The sequence below is a fragment of the Pomacea canaliculata genome, linkage group LG2 (genome assembly GCF_003073045.1).
Source record: "Pomacea canaliculata isolate SZHN2017 linkage group LG2, ASM307304v1, whole genome shotgun sequence".
NCBI lineage: Eukaryota > Metazoa > Mollusca > Gastropoda > Architaenioglossa > Ampullariidae > Pomacea > Pomacea canaliculata.
In genome coordinates this window covers 535,756-553,788 of record NC_037591.1, presented here as the reverse complement: position 1 = coordinate 553,788, position 18,033 = coordinate 535,756, and the positions used below count along the sequence as shown (strand labels likewise).

The 18,033-nt window shown below is 42.7% G+C and overlaps 1 protein-coding gene across 1 annotated transcript in view; it reads left to right on the top strand.

The window, feature by feature from the left end:
- LOC112557892 (tenascin-like) overlaps positions 1-11,885 on the top strand; it is a 34,021-nt gene extending 22,136 nt beyond the window's left edge. Inside the window, exons 14-16 of the mRNA XM_025228024.1 lie at positions 1,423-1,519; positions 3,126-3,290; positions 11,193-11,885. Of these exons, the coding sequence (XP_025083809.1) occupies positions 1,423-1,519; positions 3,126-3,290; positions 11,193-11,425 (495 nt within the window). The 3' untranslated portion in view covers positions 11,426-11,885. The remainder of the gene's footprint in view (positions 1-1,422; positions 1,520-3,125; positions 3,291-11,192) is intronic.
- The last annotated feature ends 6,148 nt before the right edge of the window (positions 11,886-18,033 follow it).

Sequence of the window (18,033 nt, the reverse complement as noted above, 5' to 3'; positions counted from 1 at the left end):
GAAAATAATCAGGAACACATATATCTGCTCTCTGCATTTTCGTGGTAGAAAAGGCCCAACATCTGAGAGCGACGAACCAGTAGTAGCATCGCTTACAGACGAGGAAACAAAAGCGACAGGGAGGTGACAGGGAGACTCCAGCGCAACGTGGCGACCAACCTGCACATTATCAACGGGACAAATGAGAAGAAAACTGGTCCATCTAGGGCATTCTAGGCGTTTTTACCCCAAAAGAGGAACTGTTCATTACACTTCTGAGGCTGCGAAAAGGACTTTCACTAAAAATGATTGCCTACATGTTTGTCACATCTGAATCGTTTGAGAGCAAATTTTTATCTGTTTATGTTCCTACACTTCAAGTCTATGAATGTCCCTATATTCCCAACAAAGGATATAGATCAAACATCTCTGCCAAGAGTGTTTAGACAGTTTAAAAATGTCAGATACTTTGTAGACTGCACGCAATTCTTTTGTAGGACACCCAGGATTATGGGCAGCAAGGCAATGTGTATTCCTCTTACAAGCACCACACCACAATGAAAGGACTGATTGCAGTCACACCTAAAGGTGCTGCATGTTTTGTTGATATATTTGAGAAATGTGGCATTCTACAACACATTGGACAAGGAGATGTTTTGCGTGTGGACAAAGGGTTTAAAGTGTAGGATTTGCTTTTGTCAAGACCGGCTACTATAAAAATCCCTGCATTTCTAGGTAAGCGAGCTAGCCTGTCTGCAGAACAGGCGATGGATACAAGGAGGGTAGCCAAGGCACGAATTCATGTAGAATGCTTTAATGAAAGACTGAAAAAGTTCATGCTTCTCAGTAGAACTATCGCCCTAAGTCTCAGTTGTGTTGCCTCCCAAATGGTTTTTCTTGGATGCTGTTTGGTAAATTTTCAGAGTAGCTTATGTATTTAAAAGCAAATGAAGTGATAAAGTACCACATAGATTGGTCAAAGATAGAAATGTGGGAATATTTTTTACCAATAACAGACTAAACAGAATTTTTGGTGTTAAACTGATGGTCCACCTATCAATTCATTCAGGGGCATATGACAGAAAAGTATTGTAAATAAATCTGTATAGTAATTAATATTATAGGTTACAAGTACTGTTCTGCTTCATAGTAAACAAAGAGAAAAATAAAAAATCAAAACCGCATTTTTACACGTTCACGTTGTTTTTTTTTTGAACAATTAACTGCACAGCAACGCATTCGCTGCAAACGCTGGTGTAGTACATGTGGGGAATATTTGTCCGCTTTGCATTTCCAGAAGCCCTTGCGCGGCTAGATCGTGACGTCATCTGTGGAAAGCGCCATTATGACTCATCCTTTGTCAACTGATTAAGCTGTAATTAGTACCGAATCCTGCTGCGCTTTGGTACCATAGTAACGACCTTGAACTTGTGTCATGTGCAGGTCATCCACAGACGTCGCGACTTCTCAGTTGACTTCAACCGGAACTGGACAGAATATGTAAACGGTTTTGGTGACATCTCTGGAGATTACTGGCTGGGTAAGATGTTGACATATCTCTTTCATTCTCTGGCATTATCCCTCCTCCTGCATAACTGTAACCTCACCATTTGTTTTTACAGTCAAAGTCAGGCTGTAATCAGTATTGTGTTTCACTGTGTTGTTTGTGTGATGTGGACTGGTTAATACAAACGTATCTGTTTCTGTTGTTCTAATATGTTTTTTCGACGATTCATATTGCTCATTACATTGTATTTTGTGTATTATTTCCTTAGCATGCTTTGTTTGCTGTTGCAATGGAATGAATGGATGGCTGATGTTCTTGTAATGTCTAAGTTGCCTGAGTCTCAAAAACAAAGAAACACGAAGGTTGCGAGGAAATACATCACTACAGCATTTCATGTGATTTGTTTTTGTTTTGTTTTGTTTTCTTTAGGGTTATCTGATTGCAGGGTGTGGATAAGTTTAGAACTTTATTAATTCACAGTAGCTAAAACATTTCATGCAGTTGCACAAGAGTCTTTAATTTTGTTTTGTTGTAAATATGGATATAGGGTGTAAAATGTCCTTCAAGCAATCTATTTATCTATATTTGTCTACATCTAGTCTGTGAGAATGGTCTTATAACAACCTGTGTTATGATCATAGTTTCATACCATTTTAAGGATATATCGTTTTGTGTGTAAATATAGCTCTATGTATCGGAGTTTGCACCTGTATGTGTGTGCCTGTATTGGGACACCTTACCACCCTAGTCTGTGTGTGTATTGACACCTTACCACCCTAGTCTGTGTGTGTATTGACACCTTACCATCCTAGTCTGTGTATGTGTATTGACACCTTACCACCCTAGTCTGTGTATGTGTATTGACACCTCACCACCCTAGTCTGTGTATGTGTATTGACACCTTACCATCCTAGTCTGTATGTGTGTGTATTGACACCTTACCACCCTAGTCTGTGTGTGTATTAACACCTTACCACCCAAATCAGTGTGTGTATTGACACCTTACCACCCTAGTCTGTGTGTGTGTTGACACCTTACCACCCTAGTCTGTGTGTGTTGACACCTGAACACCACAGACTGTGTTGCTGTCTTCTCTGTGTCCTACACTAGACCGGCAAACTCTCAGTTTCCTTCTCAGCCCAGACTGCTTAGCATGTCCTCCCTCTCCTCGCCTTGTGCCTACATCCGAAGCCTTCAAATACTTCGTTACAATCATTTTCGTTCAGAAATGTATTTCAAATCAGGAGTACAGTTGTACCTGCTACTTCTCCCACAGCTGGTGTTAGCTGTTGTACAGTTTATGTTCATGTATGCTTTCTGATGCTTTTCCTCATGTTTCAGTATGGTTGGCTGTATGTTTATTTTTGGTATACAGCGCATTGACCTCGTACGTACATGGAAAATACACTTTATTATTGGTAGTAATAACACAACAACACTAAAAGTTCAATAAGTTTGTGATTTACCTTTTCATCATCTAAAGTCTAGCAATAGTGTCAACATGTTTATAACATCGTAGGACAGGTAATGACCGCGGACACTTCTATGGCTCATGACAACTCTTGAGCAAAGATCAACACAAATATTTCACTGCTGGACTTATCTGTTAACATGAGATCATTGCCTTGTCTTGTCTCAGGCCTGTCCGCGATTCACGAACAGATCAGATATAAATCATGGAGCTTGAGGGTGGACATCGTAGATGGGAGTGGAGAACGTCGCTACGCTCAGTACGGCTGGTTCCGTCTGGACGGTCCTGAGTATAACTACAAACTTTCGTGGTACTGGTACTGGGGGGACGCAGGTACGTACGTGACCACTGAACAGTAAGAAAGAGTGAGACGCAGGTTAGCTGGCAGGCTGCCTGTCTGGCTGGTTAGGAAATAAGTGGATGACTACAGTTGTGTGTGTGTGTGGCTTTGCGTGCATGTGTGCGTGAGTGACAGCGCCTCCTATCGCGTGCGTTTCCTTTGATGTGACTTGAAAATACAGGTGTGATGATCAGGGAAAGAGAAAGGAAAAGAGATTTCCGCGGGTTTCTTTCTTGCCTGGGATTGTTTTGTTTTTTGTTTCTTTGGCTTTCTCAGGAGCTTCTGACCGTTTTCTTGAGGGCTGTATTGTAAAGTCCTGACCAAACTTGTTTAAAGAGTAATTTAATTATGTACAATCGTGTTTAGTGAGCTGTAGTCATTGTGTTGTTTTTAATCTGTTTGAGTCTGTCAGGCTTTGACTGGATGCAAATTATTAATAATTATTGTGAAATGTGACCCACCACGACGAAATGAGTCAAGTCGGAAATCTGAGATTTTACAAACTGGATATTTTCGAAATGTACAGGGTTTAGCTCTTTATTTGATACTTCTAGTCCTTAAATTGAGTTGAGTTATAAAGATTAGAAGCGTGGAAGTACGGTAGTCACCTTATTGAGAAAAGCAGGTTCAAAGATTTTCAGCAAACCATTGTTTTTCCTTAGCATCGGAGACTTTTCAATGTTGACAGTTGACACTGTGCTACACTCTACATGATGATAACATACGGCGCGCTACATCATTTCAGGCAATAAACATACATAGACATGAATATGTCTGTGCTTTCAGAACCTTTACCTGTTAGCAAAATAAACAGACATGGAAGACAATTGTGATTTGTTGTCTTCCCAAGTCATGACCGTTGACCTGTGCCAGTCCCACAATGCCACACCAGTACCGTTCTAACATTTCGAGGAAACCTTTCATCTTTCCGCACCTTTTTCAGTTTTTTTTTCACACTTTGACCTACAAGGCAGTGGGACCTTTCGCCTTTGACTTGGGTGGAGGTGGAATTAGAAATTCTGACATCTGTCGCTCCATTCCTCATATTAGGTGACGTGTTGTCACGTGATGTCAAAGGTCGGGTGTGGAAGCGACAACCTAAGAACCCCCCATGGCTTATCAGTGTGATTTAAAAATCTCTAACATTAAGATAACAACAGAGCACATACAAGTACATCCAATAAATGCTTGGCATGTTGTTACAAGTTGTTTACGCAATGGCAATAATCAATAAACACATTATTTGTCTTTAGTATCACATCATTCAGCAAAGTCATGCTGCAGACACAGACGTGTTCTTATATCGTGTCTACAGACATCTTCTGTGGTTCAACCTTTTAGAAACAACACAGGTCACATCAACAACACCTTTGCTGTGTATGTCGCTCTCCTTTAGTATACACTAAGTAAGAGATTAGTGTGTGCACTGTATGTAGCTTACACTAAGAGATTAGTGTGTGCACTGTATGTAGCTTACACTAAGAGATTAGTGTGTGCACTGTATGTAGCTTACACTAAGTAAGAGATTAGTGTGTGCACTGTATGTAGCTTACACTAAGAGATTAGTGTGTGCACTGTATGTAGCTTACACTAAGTACGAGATTAGTGTGTGCACTATATATAGCTTACACTAAGGCAGGGGTCTCAAACTCAATTTACCCGGGGGCCACTGGAGGCAGAGTCTGGATGAGGCTGGGCCGCATCAGGTTTTCCACAAGAAAAGCTCTTACAAAAACATTCCAATGTCAAAAATGTCTTATTTTTTCATCTTATTAAAAAATAAAAATAAATTAACAAATTTATAAGAAAAAATAAATCAATCAGTAATAAATAAATAAATTGAAAATGAAAATATAATAATAATACAGCAGATATAGAAGACTGAAGAAAATATAGTTGCTGACCAGAGAAATGTAATTATTATTATTCAGATTCAAATGTCTGTATTAGCATTTCTTTAACATTTAACTTTCTGAACATGAATGGAACATTGAACATAAACTGTTTTGAACATGGCTTCTTCTGCCTACTTCTTGCTGCTAGAGGTCTGGCAGCGCTTACTCTCACATAGCCGAGCCACATTTGGCTTAAGGGAGGAAGCAGTTGAGACCCTCAGTACGGCTTGAAGATGCTCATCAGTAAGTCTGGATCTGTACTTGGACTTATTGAAGTTCAAGGTAAAGAAGAGCTTTTCGCACAAGTATGTGCTCCCAAAAAGACACATGGTCCGCTTGAACATTCGGGAAAGCTCAGGGAAGCTAGGGGGCCATTCTCTCAAAAATTGCCCGAGCTTGTCTGCTTTTCCACTCACCTCCCTGAACTTGGCTTTGAGTTCAGAGTTGCACTGCAGGTCAATGAGCTCCATTTGAAGCACAGGAGGAGCATCTTGCACATCAAAGGAGAAGGGGTCCGCAAAAATTTGAAATGTGGTTCTGTGCGTCTTGAAGTCTGCAAATCTGTGATCAAATTCCTGCTGTAGCTTCAAAATGACATCCACATACTCTTCACCGCTGAACGGTGTGCCTGCATCCATGAGTGCCTTGCATGCTGGGAAATGGCAAAGGTTTGTCTGAGAAAGCTGGGCTTTCCATAACATAAGTTTTGTAGAGAATGCTCTCACGTTGTCATAGGCAACACTGACAAGTTGCCCCTGACCTTGTAGCTTCTTGTTCAGTACGTTAAGCTCATGTGTCGTATCAACCAAAAAAGCTAAGTCCATGAGCCATTTTGGATCACTTAGCCCAGGAACAGCAACCCCATCTTCCTCCATGAAGGCTTTCACTTCGGCTCTCAACTCAAAAAATCTCTTCAATATGTTTCTCCTGCTGAGCCAACGTACCTCGGTGAAGTAGAGCACATCCCCATATTCTGACTCCATTTCCTCTAAAAAAGCACGAAACCTTCTGTGCTTTAAGCCCTGGATCTGATTTGGTTGATACATTTCACAACGAAAGACATCACATTGTCAAACTTCAGGCATTTGCTGCAAAGGGCCTGCTGATGAATAATGCAGTGCAGAGCAATGGCCTCCTCCACACCTTCCTCTTCCAGTTTTTTTGGAACAAGTGCCACCAGTCCATTTTTCCTCCCTGTCATTGATGGCGCTCCATCAGTTGCTATTCCAACAAACCTCCTCCAAGGCAAACCGGCATTCTCAATGGCATCACACAGCTGGTGAAATATCTCCTGAGCTGTGGTCTGGCCATGCATTGGAATCACTGTGAGCAACTCCTCTATGACTTCAAAAGTGTCATCAACACCGCGGACAAAGACTGCGAGTTGGGCAGTGTCGGTGATGTCTGTGGTCTCATCAAGAGCGACTGAGTATACACTGAAACATTTTGCTTTCTCACACAGTTGATCATAAATGTCACTTGACAGGTCAGAAATGCGCTCTGCTACGGTGTTGGCAGAAAGGCTGATGTTGCTAAACTGACCTTTCTTTTCTGGACAGGCAATACTTGCAGCCTGTAATATGCACATTTTTAAAAATTCACCTTCTTTGAATGGCTTTCCTGCTTTAGCAATCATCCCACTAACCACGTAGCTAGCTTCGACTGCTGCGTCATTCTCTTTGGTTGCTTTCTTAAAGAAATTTTGTTGCCTGAGTAGATATGTTTTGAGATTAGCAACCCGGTTGACTCTCTCATCTCCCTGGTATTTTGCATACTCCTCAGCATGTCTAGTTGTGTAATGACATTTCAAATTGTATTCTTTGTGCACTGCAACTTTCTCTGTGCAAATAAGACACGTTGGGCTGCCTCTGTGCTCAACAAAGAAATATTGCTCTTCCCACTTTTCCTGAAATTGTCTGTGCTCATCACCAACCTTTCTCTTAACTGCAGGCTTTGAAAAAAACATGTTTGGAGCTGTGCGTAAAGGTCTTTGCGGGCTCACTGTTGTGCAATGGCAAACTTAAACTGACTTTCGTTCCGCACACCTCATTGAACTACCAACACAAACGGCCTATCTTCACCACATACAACTTTACGTTTCCTCGAGACGGACCTCCTTTCGCCAGCGCGCAGTTTGAAAAGTGAGGATTTTTCTCACGCAGAAGCTAAGATGTTTCTCCCTCCGCGTGGCGTGTCTCCAGTCCTCCCTTTGAAGTTGACCGATTCAGGGAAACTGGCAGACACCCAACTTTTCCCACGGCCGTCCGCTTGAAGTCGTCGGGCCACGTGTCACTGGTCAAGATTTATGGCCACCCGCCCGGACCATCCAGAGGACAGTTGACAGAAACTGGAAGTTGCAGACTAAGGAGCGAGAGAGGAGAAGATATACAGTCAAATCTCCCTACTATGCCATCCCGCTACTATGCCACTCTCGGTATTATGCCACTTTTGCTCGGTCCCGACTATAAATGTAAAAAAAATTTACTATGCCACCCCAGACTCTCGCTACTATGCCACTTTTTTTGTGACTGTTAAAAGACACAAGTTGTGAAATTCCACGCAGTGCTCGATTATACTGTATGGTAGTGTGCGACATGGCAGTTAGGTGGATGGAACCTAGCACGCACACAGGGAGGATGGCGGCTGGCGATGGGGGGGTGGTAGTCGCTGGCCGGGTGACAGACACATGACAGGGAGAGCGGGAGGGGGTCGACTAGCGACAGGATGCAGGTGCGCGGATGTGGTTGCCTGGTTGGGAGGGGTGGAGGATGAAGAGGTGAGGGGGAGAATGAGAGGAGACAGCTAGCGCCAGCCGACGATTCTTGAGAGCTTTGGACTGACAAGTAACTTGAGCAAATAAAGCCGTTTTTACGAACCCTCGGTATTATGCCACTTTTGCTCGGTCCCGGTAGGTGGCATAGTAGCGAGATTTGACTGTAACAGTATCAAACTCGGGCCGCACTAACATGAAACTTTGATATTGAGGTGGGGGCCGCAAACTTTTGTTTCGCGGGCCGCAGTTGGCCCGCGGGCCGCGAGTTTGAGACCCCTGCACTAAGGAATAATTTAGTGCATATTCTAAGATAGAGATTAGTGTAGACCCTCTGGTTTGAAAGCCATTACTTGGTTGATGTCTTTGTACATTTGTTACACTTGGCAATAAATATCAGGTCCAGAAATATGAGCAATTAAAATAAAACATGAAAAGAAACAGATAAGCACAAAAACTGAAGACAATCGTCAGGGCCCATGTTGAACCACACTCTTTGGATCTTGTTGTCGGTAAATAGAACAGACACCACACTTTGTGCTGTTCTTTTGCTGATTCCTACAGACTGCTGTTCACACGAAACCAAGCAAACTGTACTAGGAAAAGGGATGATCCTCGCAGTAGTCCACCCAAGGGTAACGATGGGAATGAAATGACCTCAAATACATTCTCCGTGACCTTAAGATCAACATGTCTACTTTGATCAGATATTCCTCTCTATACTTTCTCTCTTGTTTACTTTCATTCTAAAGGTTAAGATGAACTTTTTATATCCTATTGTAAACTTTACAGTCATTTTAGAGTTAATTATCTATCTCTCTATTCCTCTTCGTGCATCAGGTTGCACATAAGGCCTCAACCAGAGTCCGCCACCGATGTCGATCGGCTGAAACCCGCTCCAGGTGACCCCATGTCTCTAGGTGACCCCATGTCCAGCCCTTTCCTTTCATCTCCCTTTCCACTGTTCTCCTCCAAGTTTCCTTTGGGCGGCCTCGTTTTCTTCGGCCGTCTGGAGTCCATCGTAGGGCGACTGTGGAGAGGTCTGCTGTCTGCTGGCGGAGCACATGTCCAATCCATCGCCAACGCCTTCGTTGAACCTGCGTGGTGATGGACTCGGTTTCAGTTCTTCGGTGGAGTTCTTCGTTGGTGATGGTGTTTGGCCAAAAGATGTTAAGTATGCGCCTGAGGCATCTGTTTTGGAAGACGTCAAGCTTGTTACTGATGGTTTTGGCCATCTTCCAAGATTCTGATCCGTAAAGGAGGGTGCTGATCACATTTGACTTGAAGATTCTCAGCTTGATCTTCTGGCTGATGTTTGTTGCCTTCCATGTGCTCCTGAGTGAGGCGAAAGCCTGGCTGGCTTTTGCCAGTCGGGCTCGAATCTCCACCTCCACATCCCCGGTGTTTGACATTTTGGACCCAAGATAGGTGAAACTGTCAACTTCCTCAATCTCTTCTCCATTTAGTTTGATGCTGTCTTGGACTCTGGCGTTCACTCTCATACTTTTCGTTTTCTTTGCGCTGACCTTCAAGCCAAGGTTTCCAGCTGTTTGTGAGAAGGCCTTTGTTTTTTCATGCATGTCTTGGTGGCGGTGTGACAGCAGGGCAATGTCATCAGCAAAGTCTAAGTCTTCCAGCGCTGTTGTTGCTGTCATAGTCATGGATAACAATTATTCTGGAGAAGGCTTTTGACAGCATCCACCGCGAGTCCTTATGGAAGATCCTGAGGCATTACTGAGTCCCTGCAAAACTTGTTCAGGTCATTGCAATGCTGTACAGCGATTTCAAATCCCAGGTTGTCTGTGACACGGAGCTCACAGACCCCTTCAACGTCAGTACCGGGATGAAGCAGGGCTGCATTCTGTCGCTGTTCCTCTTCATCCTGGCCATGGACTGGATCATGAAGACTTCCACCGACAGTGAGAGGAGAGGGATCAGATGGACCATGACAATGACAGCAACAACAACGCTGGAAGACTTGGACTTTGCTGATGGCATTGCCCTGTTGTCTCAGCACAAAGAAAACGAAAAGTATGAGAGTGAACGCCAGAGTCCAAGACAGCATCAAACTAAATGGAGAAGAGATTGAGGAAGTTGACAGTTTCACCTATCTTGGGTCCAAAATGTCAAACACCGGGGATGCGGAGGTGGAGATTCGAGCCCGACTGGCGAAAGCCAGCCAGGCCTTCGCCTCACTCAGGAGCACATGGAAGGCAACAAACATCAGTAAGAAGATCAAGCTGAGAATCTTCAAGTCAAATGTGATCAGCACCCTCCTTTACGGATCAGAATCTTGGAAGATGACCAAAATCATCAGTAACAAGCTTGACGTCTTCCAAAACAGATGCCTCAGGCGCATACTTAACATCTTTTGGCCAAACACCATCACCAACGAAGAACTCCACCGAAGAACTGAAACCGAGTCCATCACCACGCAGGTTCAACGAAGGCGTTGGCGATGGATTGGACATGTGCTCCGCCAGCAGACAGCAGACCTCTCCACAGTCGCCCTACGATGGACTCCAGACGGCCGAAGAAAACGAGGCCGCCCAAAGGAAACTTGGAGAAGAACAGTGGAAAGGGAGATGAAAGGAAAGGGCTGGACATGGGGTCACCTAGAGCGGGTTTCAGCCGATCGACATCGGTGGCGGACTCTGGTTGAGGCCTTATGTGCAACCTGATGCACGAAGAGGAATAGAGAGATAGAACTTTAACTGGTGAACTTGTGAACAGTGGAATTATCACCACGATGAACAGTAATGAGAAGAAGCACCAGAAAGCTAAGTTTTAAGATTATATCAAAATAATACTTGTAACTATTTCTTTATATATATGCACTTTTGTTTAATTTTATTATTTAATTTTTACTGAAGTATCTTAATTGAGATCTTTATGTTGTAATTAGGTGTGTGGGCGAATGCAGCAATACAAAAGTTATCCATTGCGTGCTGGGCCCCCATTCAGTACATTACAGCATTCTTCTGTTTAAAAACTGCTCTCTTCACTCTTTATGTTCTTGATGATATGCTGGGTTAAGCATCATTAGAGATTTAAAAAAAAACTCGTTTTGTATTTCATTGTATTGCGTGGTGCTTGGCTTTGTTATGACGAACAACACAGAAATAACATTTAATAATAAAAGTTTATATAGATGTTGGTAGTAATAATACATTTGTGATTAGGACTTTGTGTGACCAGTAGTATATAACTGTGTGTTTGTGTGCTTACAGGAGATGACCTGACACCTAGTTACGATAAAGAGTTTTCAACCTATGACCGAGACCCGACCGGCTGTGTCAGGGCACGTCACAGCGCCTGGTGGTACCCGGATGACTGTGGCAGAACTTACCTCAACAGCCCTAGTGCAAGCGGCAATGTTTGGGGTGACTACAGCAACCTGCAGTTCTCGGAGATGAAGCTGAGGCCATACGAGTCAACACTTGGGCTTACACCGGCCCCCTGATGTTCTCAACGATGAAGGTGAAGCCAGACTAACATCATCTTGTCTCGTGTACCCACTGCTTATACCGCCAGTCCACTGTTCACTGTTCACTACAGGTTCCACTGATGATGTGAGCTCAGTGTACATTAATCTTTCGCAATAGTCTAGCATCTGACCCTAGTGCAGACTACTGTACTTTAATTGTTTACTTTGAGTATATTGCCTGGTGATTCTAGTATACACGTGTTGTATTATTTCTTGCAGATTTGGGTGTGCTTGGATAAACTAACATGTTTACAAACGTAAAGTCTAAGTTTAATTAATTCATTCAGCATTTAATTGTGCAATGAGCTGTCGCTATAACCTAATACTTTAAAGTAAACAATATTACCTATACACCTAATAGTTTATAGTAAACGTGTCATGAACTATATATTAGCTATACACCTAATAGTTTATAGTAAACGTGTCATGAACTATATATTAGCTAGACACCTAATAGTTTATAGTAAACGTGTCATGAACTATATATTACCTATACACCTAATAGTTTATAGTAAACGTGTCGTGAACTATATATTAGCTCAGCGGTTCTCAACCTGTGGGGCGCGACCCCTTGGGGGGTCGCGACGTGCCTACAAGGGGGTCGCGAAGGTGGTCATTTTTTAAAAAAGTTTCTTATACTGGTATTAGTGAAATTAGTTTACATTGTGTAACCGAGTGGTGCGGGGGCTCAAACTCCAAATCTCTTCTTCTATTCAAGTACACTGTCTCGGCAATGCAGTGACTCTCACTTCCAAAACTCAAAACACAATCCCCTCTAACAATTAAGCCTCCAATCTCCCTCCTCTTACCTTTTGCCCTCTCTCTTCCCAATCTCTCATCGCTGACTCCCCTCTCCTCTCCAGTCACACCTCTCTTTTTTTTTAAACATCTAAAAGGCAGCGCATTCAGGAAACGTCCATCATTCACACCCTTTCATTCGCACGTGCTCAGTCCTAGTACTCTATAGGTCCCTGACAGAAGGCCATGACCAGACAATGCGCTGCGACTGGATAAAGACAGCAGTTTTAATCCAAATTTTGGATGCAGTACACGTGTTTGTCCTGAAGAAGATAGCCATGGATAAATTTGTGCTGCGAAAAGGAACTGATTGCGGTGGTTTTTTGAAAAGAAAAGTGAAGAAACGAGCGATGTGCAAGTTTTGGGTGCTGGAGCCGATGAAAAACCAGAAAAGGCCTGCTACGAAAGTAAGAAAGTATGAAATGAATACTTGAAAACTGGTTTTACAAACATTATTGTTGATGGTAAAGAACGGCCACAGTGTGTTGTTGCCTCGCAATATTAGCTCCAGATAGTATGAAGCCAACAAACTACGGCGCCATTTGGAAACTCGGCATGCGGAGTTAGCTTGCAAACCTCTCGAATTTTTTTGAAACGAAAATTGCAAGAATACTAAAAGAGACAAAAAAACATTTGTCTCACATACATCAATTCCTAAGAAAGCTTTGATGGCTTCGTATCAAGTTTCCTATCGCATTGCTCAAACAAAAAAGCACATACGATCGGAGAGTCAGTAATACTGCTGCAGCAATGGACAATTGTACGGACCATGATAGGAGAAGATGCTGCTACGCAACTGCAAGCCATTCCTTTGTCAAATGACACAGTTCGCCGAAGAATAACTGAGATATCTGAAGACGTGTCTGATCAGTTGATCAGTCGTATAAAAAGCCCAAAATGTTGCTTTGCAGTAGATGAGCTTACTGACACTGCAGGTGACTCACATTTGATTGCTTACATTCGTTACGTGTGGGAAAATAATCTTCTGGAAGACTTTTATTTTGCAAGAAAATTGAACGCAGAGCAACAGCCAAGATTTTTTTGGGATTGTCGATGACTTCCTTAAGGACCAAGGCATTTCCTGGAGTTCCTGCGTCGGCTTGTGCACAGATGGGCCCCTGCAATGGCTGGAAAGAAACAAGGTTGCAATCTCTTATTAAAAAAGGTTGCTCCAGACGTAGTTTGGACTCACTGCATGATCCACCGTGAGTTGTAGCTTCCAAAGATTTGAGTGTTGAGTTGAACACAGTGCTAACAGATGTCATAAAAATGGTGAACTTTGTAAAGAACAGTTCTGCCAGATCTCGCTGTTTTCTCTGATATGTCAAGACATGGGAGCCGACTAGGACACCTTGCTCTATTACTGCGAAATCAAGGTGAGTTGTCGCGTGGAAAGCTCTCGCAAGAGTCTTGAATTGCGGGAGAGAAATTGTGGGTGTTTCTGAAGGAGAACTCTTTCAACAAGGCTGACCTGCTTAAGAACGACCCGATGGCTGCTGCTAATGGCATATTATCGGACTATTTGAGAAGCTGAACGTTTTGATACTTCTATGCAAGGGAAGGACACCACCATATTACAAACAACTGACAAGATGAATGCTTTCGTCCGAAAAAATTTCGTTGTGGACGCAAAAGATACGCCAAGAAAATATTTTTTTATATGTTTCCGTGCTTGTTAAGTGCAAGGCTGACAACTTGAATCTTGATCAGGTGAAAGAATGTAATTATTGCCCATCTAAACGGACTGCAAGAAAGGTTTCAGCATTATTTCGCTGAAATTGATGTGACTAAATACGATTGGATTCGTAATCCATTTCTGGCTGATCCTAGCACAAGCGGGTTGTCACGCAAGAAGAAGAGCAGCTCATCGACTTTCGAGTGACCAATCCCTGAAAAAATGGTCTTCCACACAACACCAGTGACAACATTCTGGATTACGCATCAACGGTGAATATCCTCTCCTTTCTGAGAAAGCAATGAAGTTCTGCTGCCATTTTCAACTTCATATATGTGTGAGCAAGGATTTTTCAGGCATTGGCAGCACTGAAGTCGAAATACAGAAATCGTTGGGACGCAGAGGCTGAGCTGCGAATTGCAGTGGGTACGAAACATCGCACACAGGTTCGCTTCTCTATGCAACATCAAGCAGGCTTCAACCTTCTCATTAGTCAAGTGAAGTGTCCAATAAAATAATATTTATTAGCTTTAGTAAAATTCATTAACAGTTATACTTCTTGCAGATACGAACTTTGCTTTCCGTTGTTGAAGTTGCATTGATTTTCTCGACGCCGGCGTTCGGGTTAGCTAAAGCTCCCCCCCCCGCTCTTCCACCGACCTAGCTGGCTAAGGGGGGTCGCGACGTACGGTGTTCGTCAGGGGGGTCGCCACATCTAAAAGGTTGAGAACCGCTGTATTAGCTAGACACCTAATAGTTTATGCAATGTTGCCAGTTGACTCAGTGTGAAAAAGATAATCATCCGAGAGTTTCATTTTTCACAATATACAAAACCACGGATACTGATTGTATCCAACACTGCTGTTTCATTATTTGCTTACTGACGATGACTGACCATGACTCAGATTGCTACATTCTCTAATTTGTTTGGTATTTTAAAGGCTTCAAGTTTATTTTTGTGTTATGTTGTGAAACTTTACCGTGTCTGCAGTTTTGCTTTATTTAAGCGAATATTGACATTTTCAACAAACCTGTGAGCGAAGCTTACTTTTCATAAAAAAATAGAACTATTGCAAAGAATGAACAGATATTTTCATAAGAGCAATTAAATTATAAGTAGTATTGTTTGGTATTTGCCACTTTGACTACATGTAGAACTTGTGTAGAGGTATTTTGCATTTATTTTGTACCACTCAACTCTGGAGTGACTATTGCCTGCACTGCCTTGCTGCTGACTATTGTATTTTAAAATGTCACGTGACGCTTTGCTTGAATAAGTATTTGTCCTAACCTGAAGCCATCTCATGTTGTTTATTTGAAGAGTGCGCATGTCGCGGGAAGTTCGTGACACTCTGTCTCTCTGTCTGTGTGCTTACTCATTTTCCATCTTTCGATTCCTTTATTCTTTTTTCTTCACTCGTCACAACACTCTTTAGTCCTAATGAACAGTTTTCAAGCAAAAGAATATTTCTATAACCTGTACAACAAACCGTCCTTTTGCTGAAATTTTCATGAGGTGATGCAGTTGGTAGTTGTTATACCTGTCTTTATGTTTTTATCTCACTTCTACTCGCTTTCTCTACAAACATACGTGACTTTGATACACGGGAAGAAAGAAAACTCAGAGGTTCGTTAGTCAGTTCGTTTCCTCTGGCCACGGGATGCCGGCCACCCTCCAAGCTGCCTGAGGACAGTCATTCGACAGGGTGTCGTGCCGTGTACACACGCTTCCTGACACACTGATCAGAGTCCCATAAACATGTTTGGTAAACATTCACTGCAGATTATAGGGGAGTTCAACACAGTCATTTAGCTTCCCTGACACACTGATCACAGTTCATAAACAATGTTTAAACATTCACTGAGATTACAGGGGAGTTCAATAAACACATGTTCATCATTTAGGCACATCACTGTGGATTTCTAGGGCACAAGAACATTCTCTAATGTTCTAAACAGCAGGGAGGACTAGTGTTTTAGTTGAGGAAAGTATTTCAACATCAGTGAAGTTGTCAAGCGTGTACTCCATGTTCCATGGCTGGTGTGCACAAGCGAACTTAAACATGAACTAAGCTTAAGTTGGCTGACTCAACTTTAAGTAAAGTACTCGGTGTCCAAGACAACTCCAAGTCCGCTAGTTATGGAATTTCTACTCATGTTTAAGATTGCCTCCCAGGTATAAACCTTTACTAGCTGGAGTGGGATGACTTAAGTTAGCACATTTCTGATTTCTAGTGTGAATGAGTGACGAGAGATGCAGCGGACATGTGTTGCTATAGAACCGTGATGTAGAAGACATTTGAGGAGGGAAGTGTGTTTCGCGTGACAGACAATCCTTTTATCGCCTGTATGATCCGTGATATAGCCCTAGTTTCTCAGGGGTTCAAACTCAAATTTACCGGGCACTGGAGGCAGTAGTCTGATTGGCTGGGCTCGCATCAGTTTTTGGGTGTCACAAAGAAGATAGCGTCTTACAGAGAGGAATACATTGCATGTATGTATAAAGAATGTCTTATGATTGTTTTCATTGCTGTTGAGTTTATTTGAAGGAATAGTAGGAGAAGAAGTTGATAATTTGATGAAACGGAGGGAATTTATTCTGGGGAATAGAAATATAGGTCGGAATCAGGTGTAGAAAATTTGAGAATGTGAAATGATATTAATATAATTACTAGGGCAGATATGGGAAGGAAGTAAGAAAATTAGTTGCTTGACAGGAGAGTGGTAAAGTGTATTATCGTTAAAAGGGTCAGATTCAATATTCAGTAATCCCAGGTAGATGGATTTGATTCGTGGAGATATTAGCTAGTGTTCGTTTTAACATTGTAACTTTTCACTGGATCGTGAAGATATTGAAATTGAGACATAAATCTGACGATTTTTGAACATGGCTTCTTCTTGCCATTAGTCTTTTGTCTGTAGGGGTAGGTTGAGTGTGATGGGCATCGCTGATATTAACTTCTCACAGAAGCTCTTGTAGGGCCATCATGTGGCGTTGAATGAGGAGCAGATGAGACTCAGTACGGGCTTGAAGATGCTCATCTCAGTAGTCTGATCTTGTATTTGGATTATTGAAGTTCAAGGTAAAGGTTGATAGAGGTTAAATATTGTTGGCACAAGTGTGTCTCCTACAAAAGCCTCACAGTGGTTTCCCGATTTGTGTAATAGAGTGGCTAGTATGATGCGTAGAAAAGCTCAGGGGAAGCTAGGGAGGGGCCTCCAGTGTTGCTCTCTAAATTTTGTCCCGTCAAAGCTTGGCTCTGCTTTTCCGGACTCACACTCCTGGAGATCTTGGCGTTTTTGCAAGTTAGGAGTTAGCGGTCCGTATTGGCAGGTATATTCAATGAGCTTCGCTTTGAAGAAAGCAGCGCGAGGGGAGCATCTTGCACTGGCAAGGAGGAAGAGGGGTCCAAAAATTTGAATGTGGTTCGCGATTACTGCGTGATGCTTGTGAACGTCTGGGCAAAGATGAGGATATCATGTGATAATTGTTTAGGATGGGTCCTGTGCTGTACATGGCTATCGTTAAATGAATCGAGGCGACATACTCTTAACCTGTAACGGAGTGTGCTGATCGTGAGTGCCGTTGGGTGGGCATGGCTGGCTAAGCTGGCGCAAGGTTTGTTGTCGTGGAAAGCTTGGGTTGTCCATAACATAAGTTTTGTAGGAAATAGCGTCTCACGTTGTCAATAGGCAACACTCACAAGGTGTTGGCCGAGTTGCCTATGGACCTTGTTACTTCTTGGTTCAGGGTGTAGTTTGATGTCTTCGAGTTGTGGTCGTATCAATATCGAAAATGCTAAGTCCAATGTGAGCCACTTTTGGATCAAACTCTTAGCCGCAGTTTAACAGCAACCCCATCTTCCTCCCATGAAGGTTGTCACTTCGGGTCTCAACATGCAGAGGCTGAGTAAGTCTCTTCAGATTTATTGTATTCGTTGATCTTCTTACGGTGTAGACCAACGTATCCGCAGTGGTTGTGAAGTTAAATGCACAGTCCCATTTTGACTTTGCCATTGTGTTCCTCTAAAAAGCAACGAAACTATCTTGTGTCTTGAGAGCCGCTAGGGGGATCGTCTGATTTGGTATTTGATATCATTTGTCACAACGA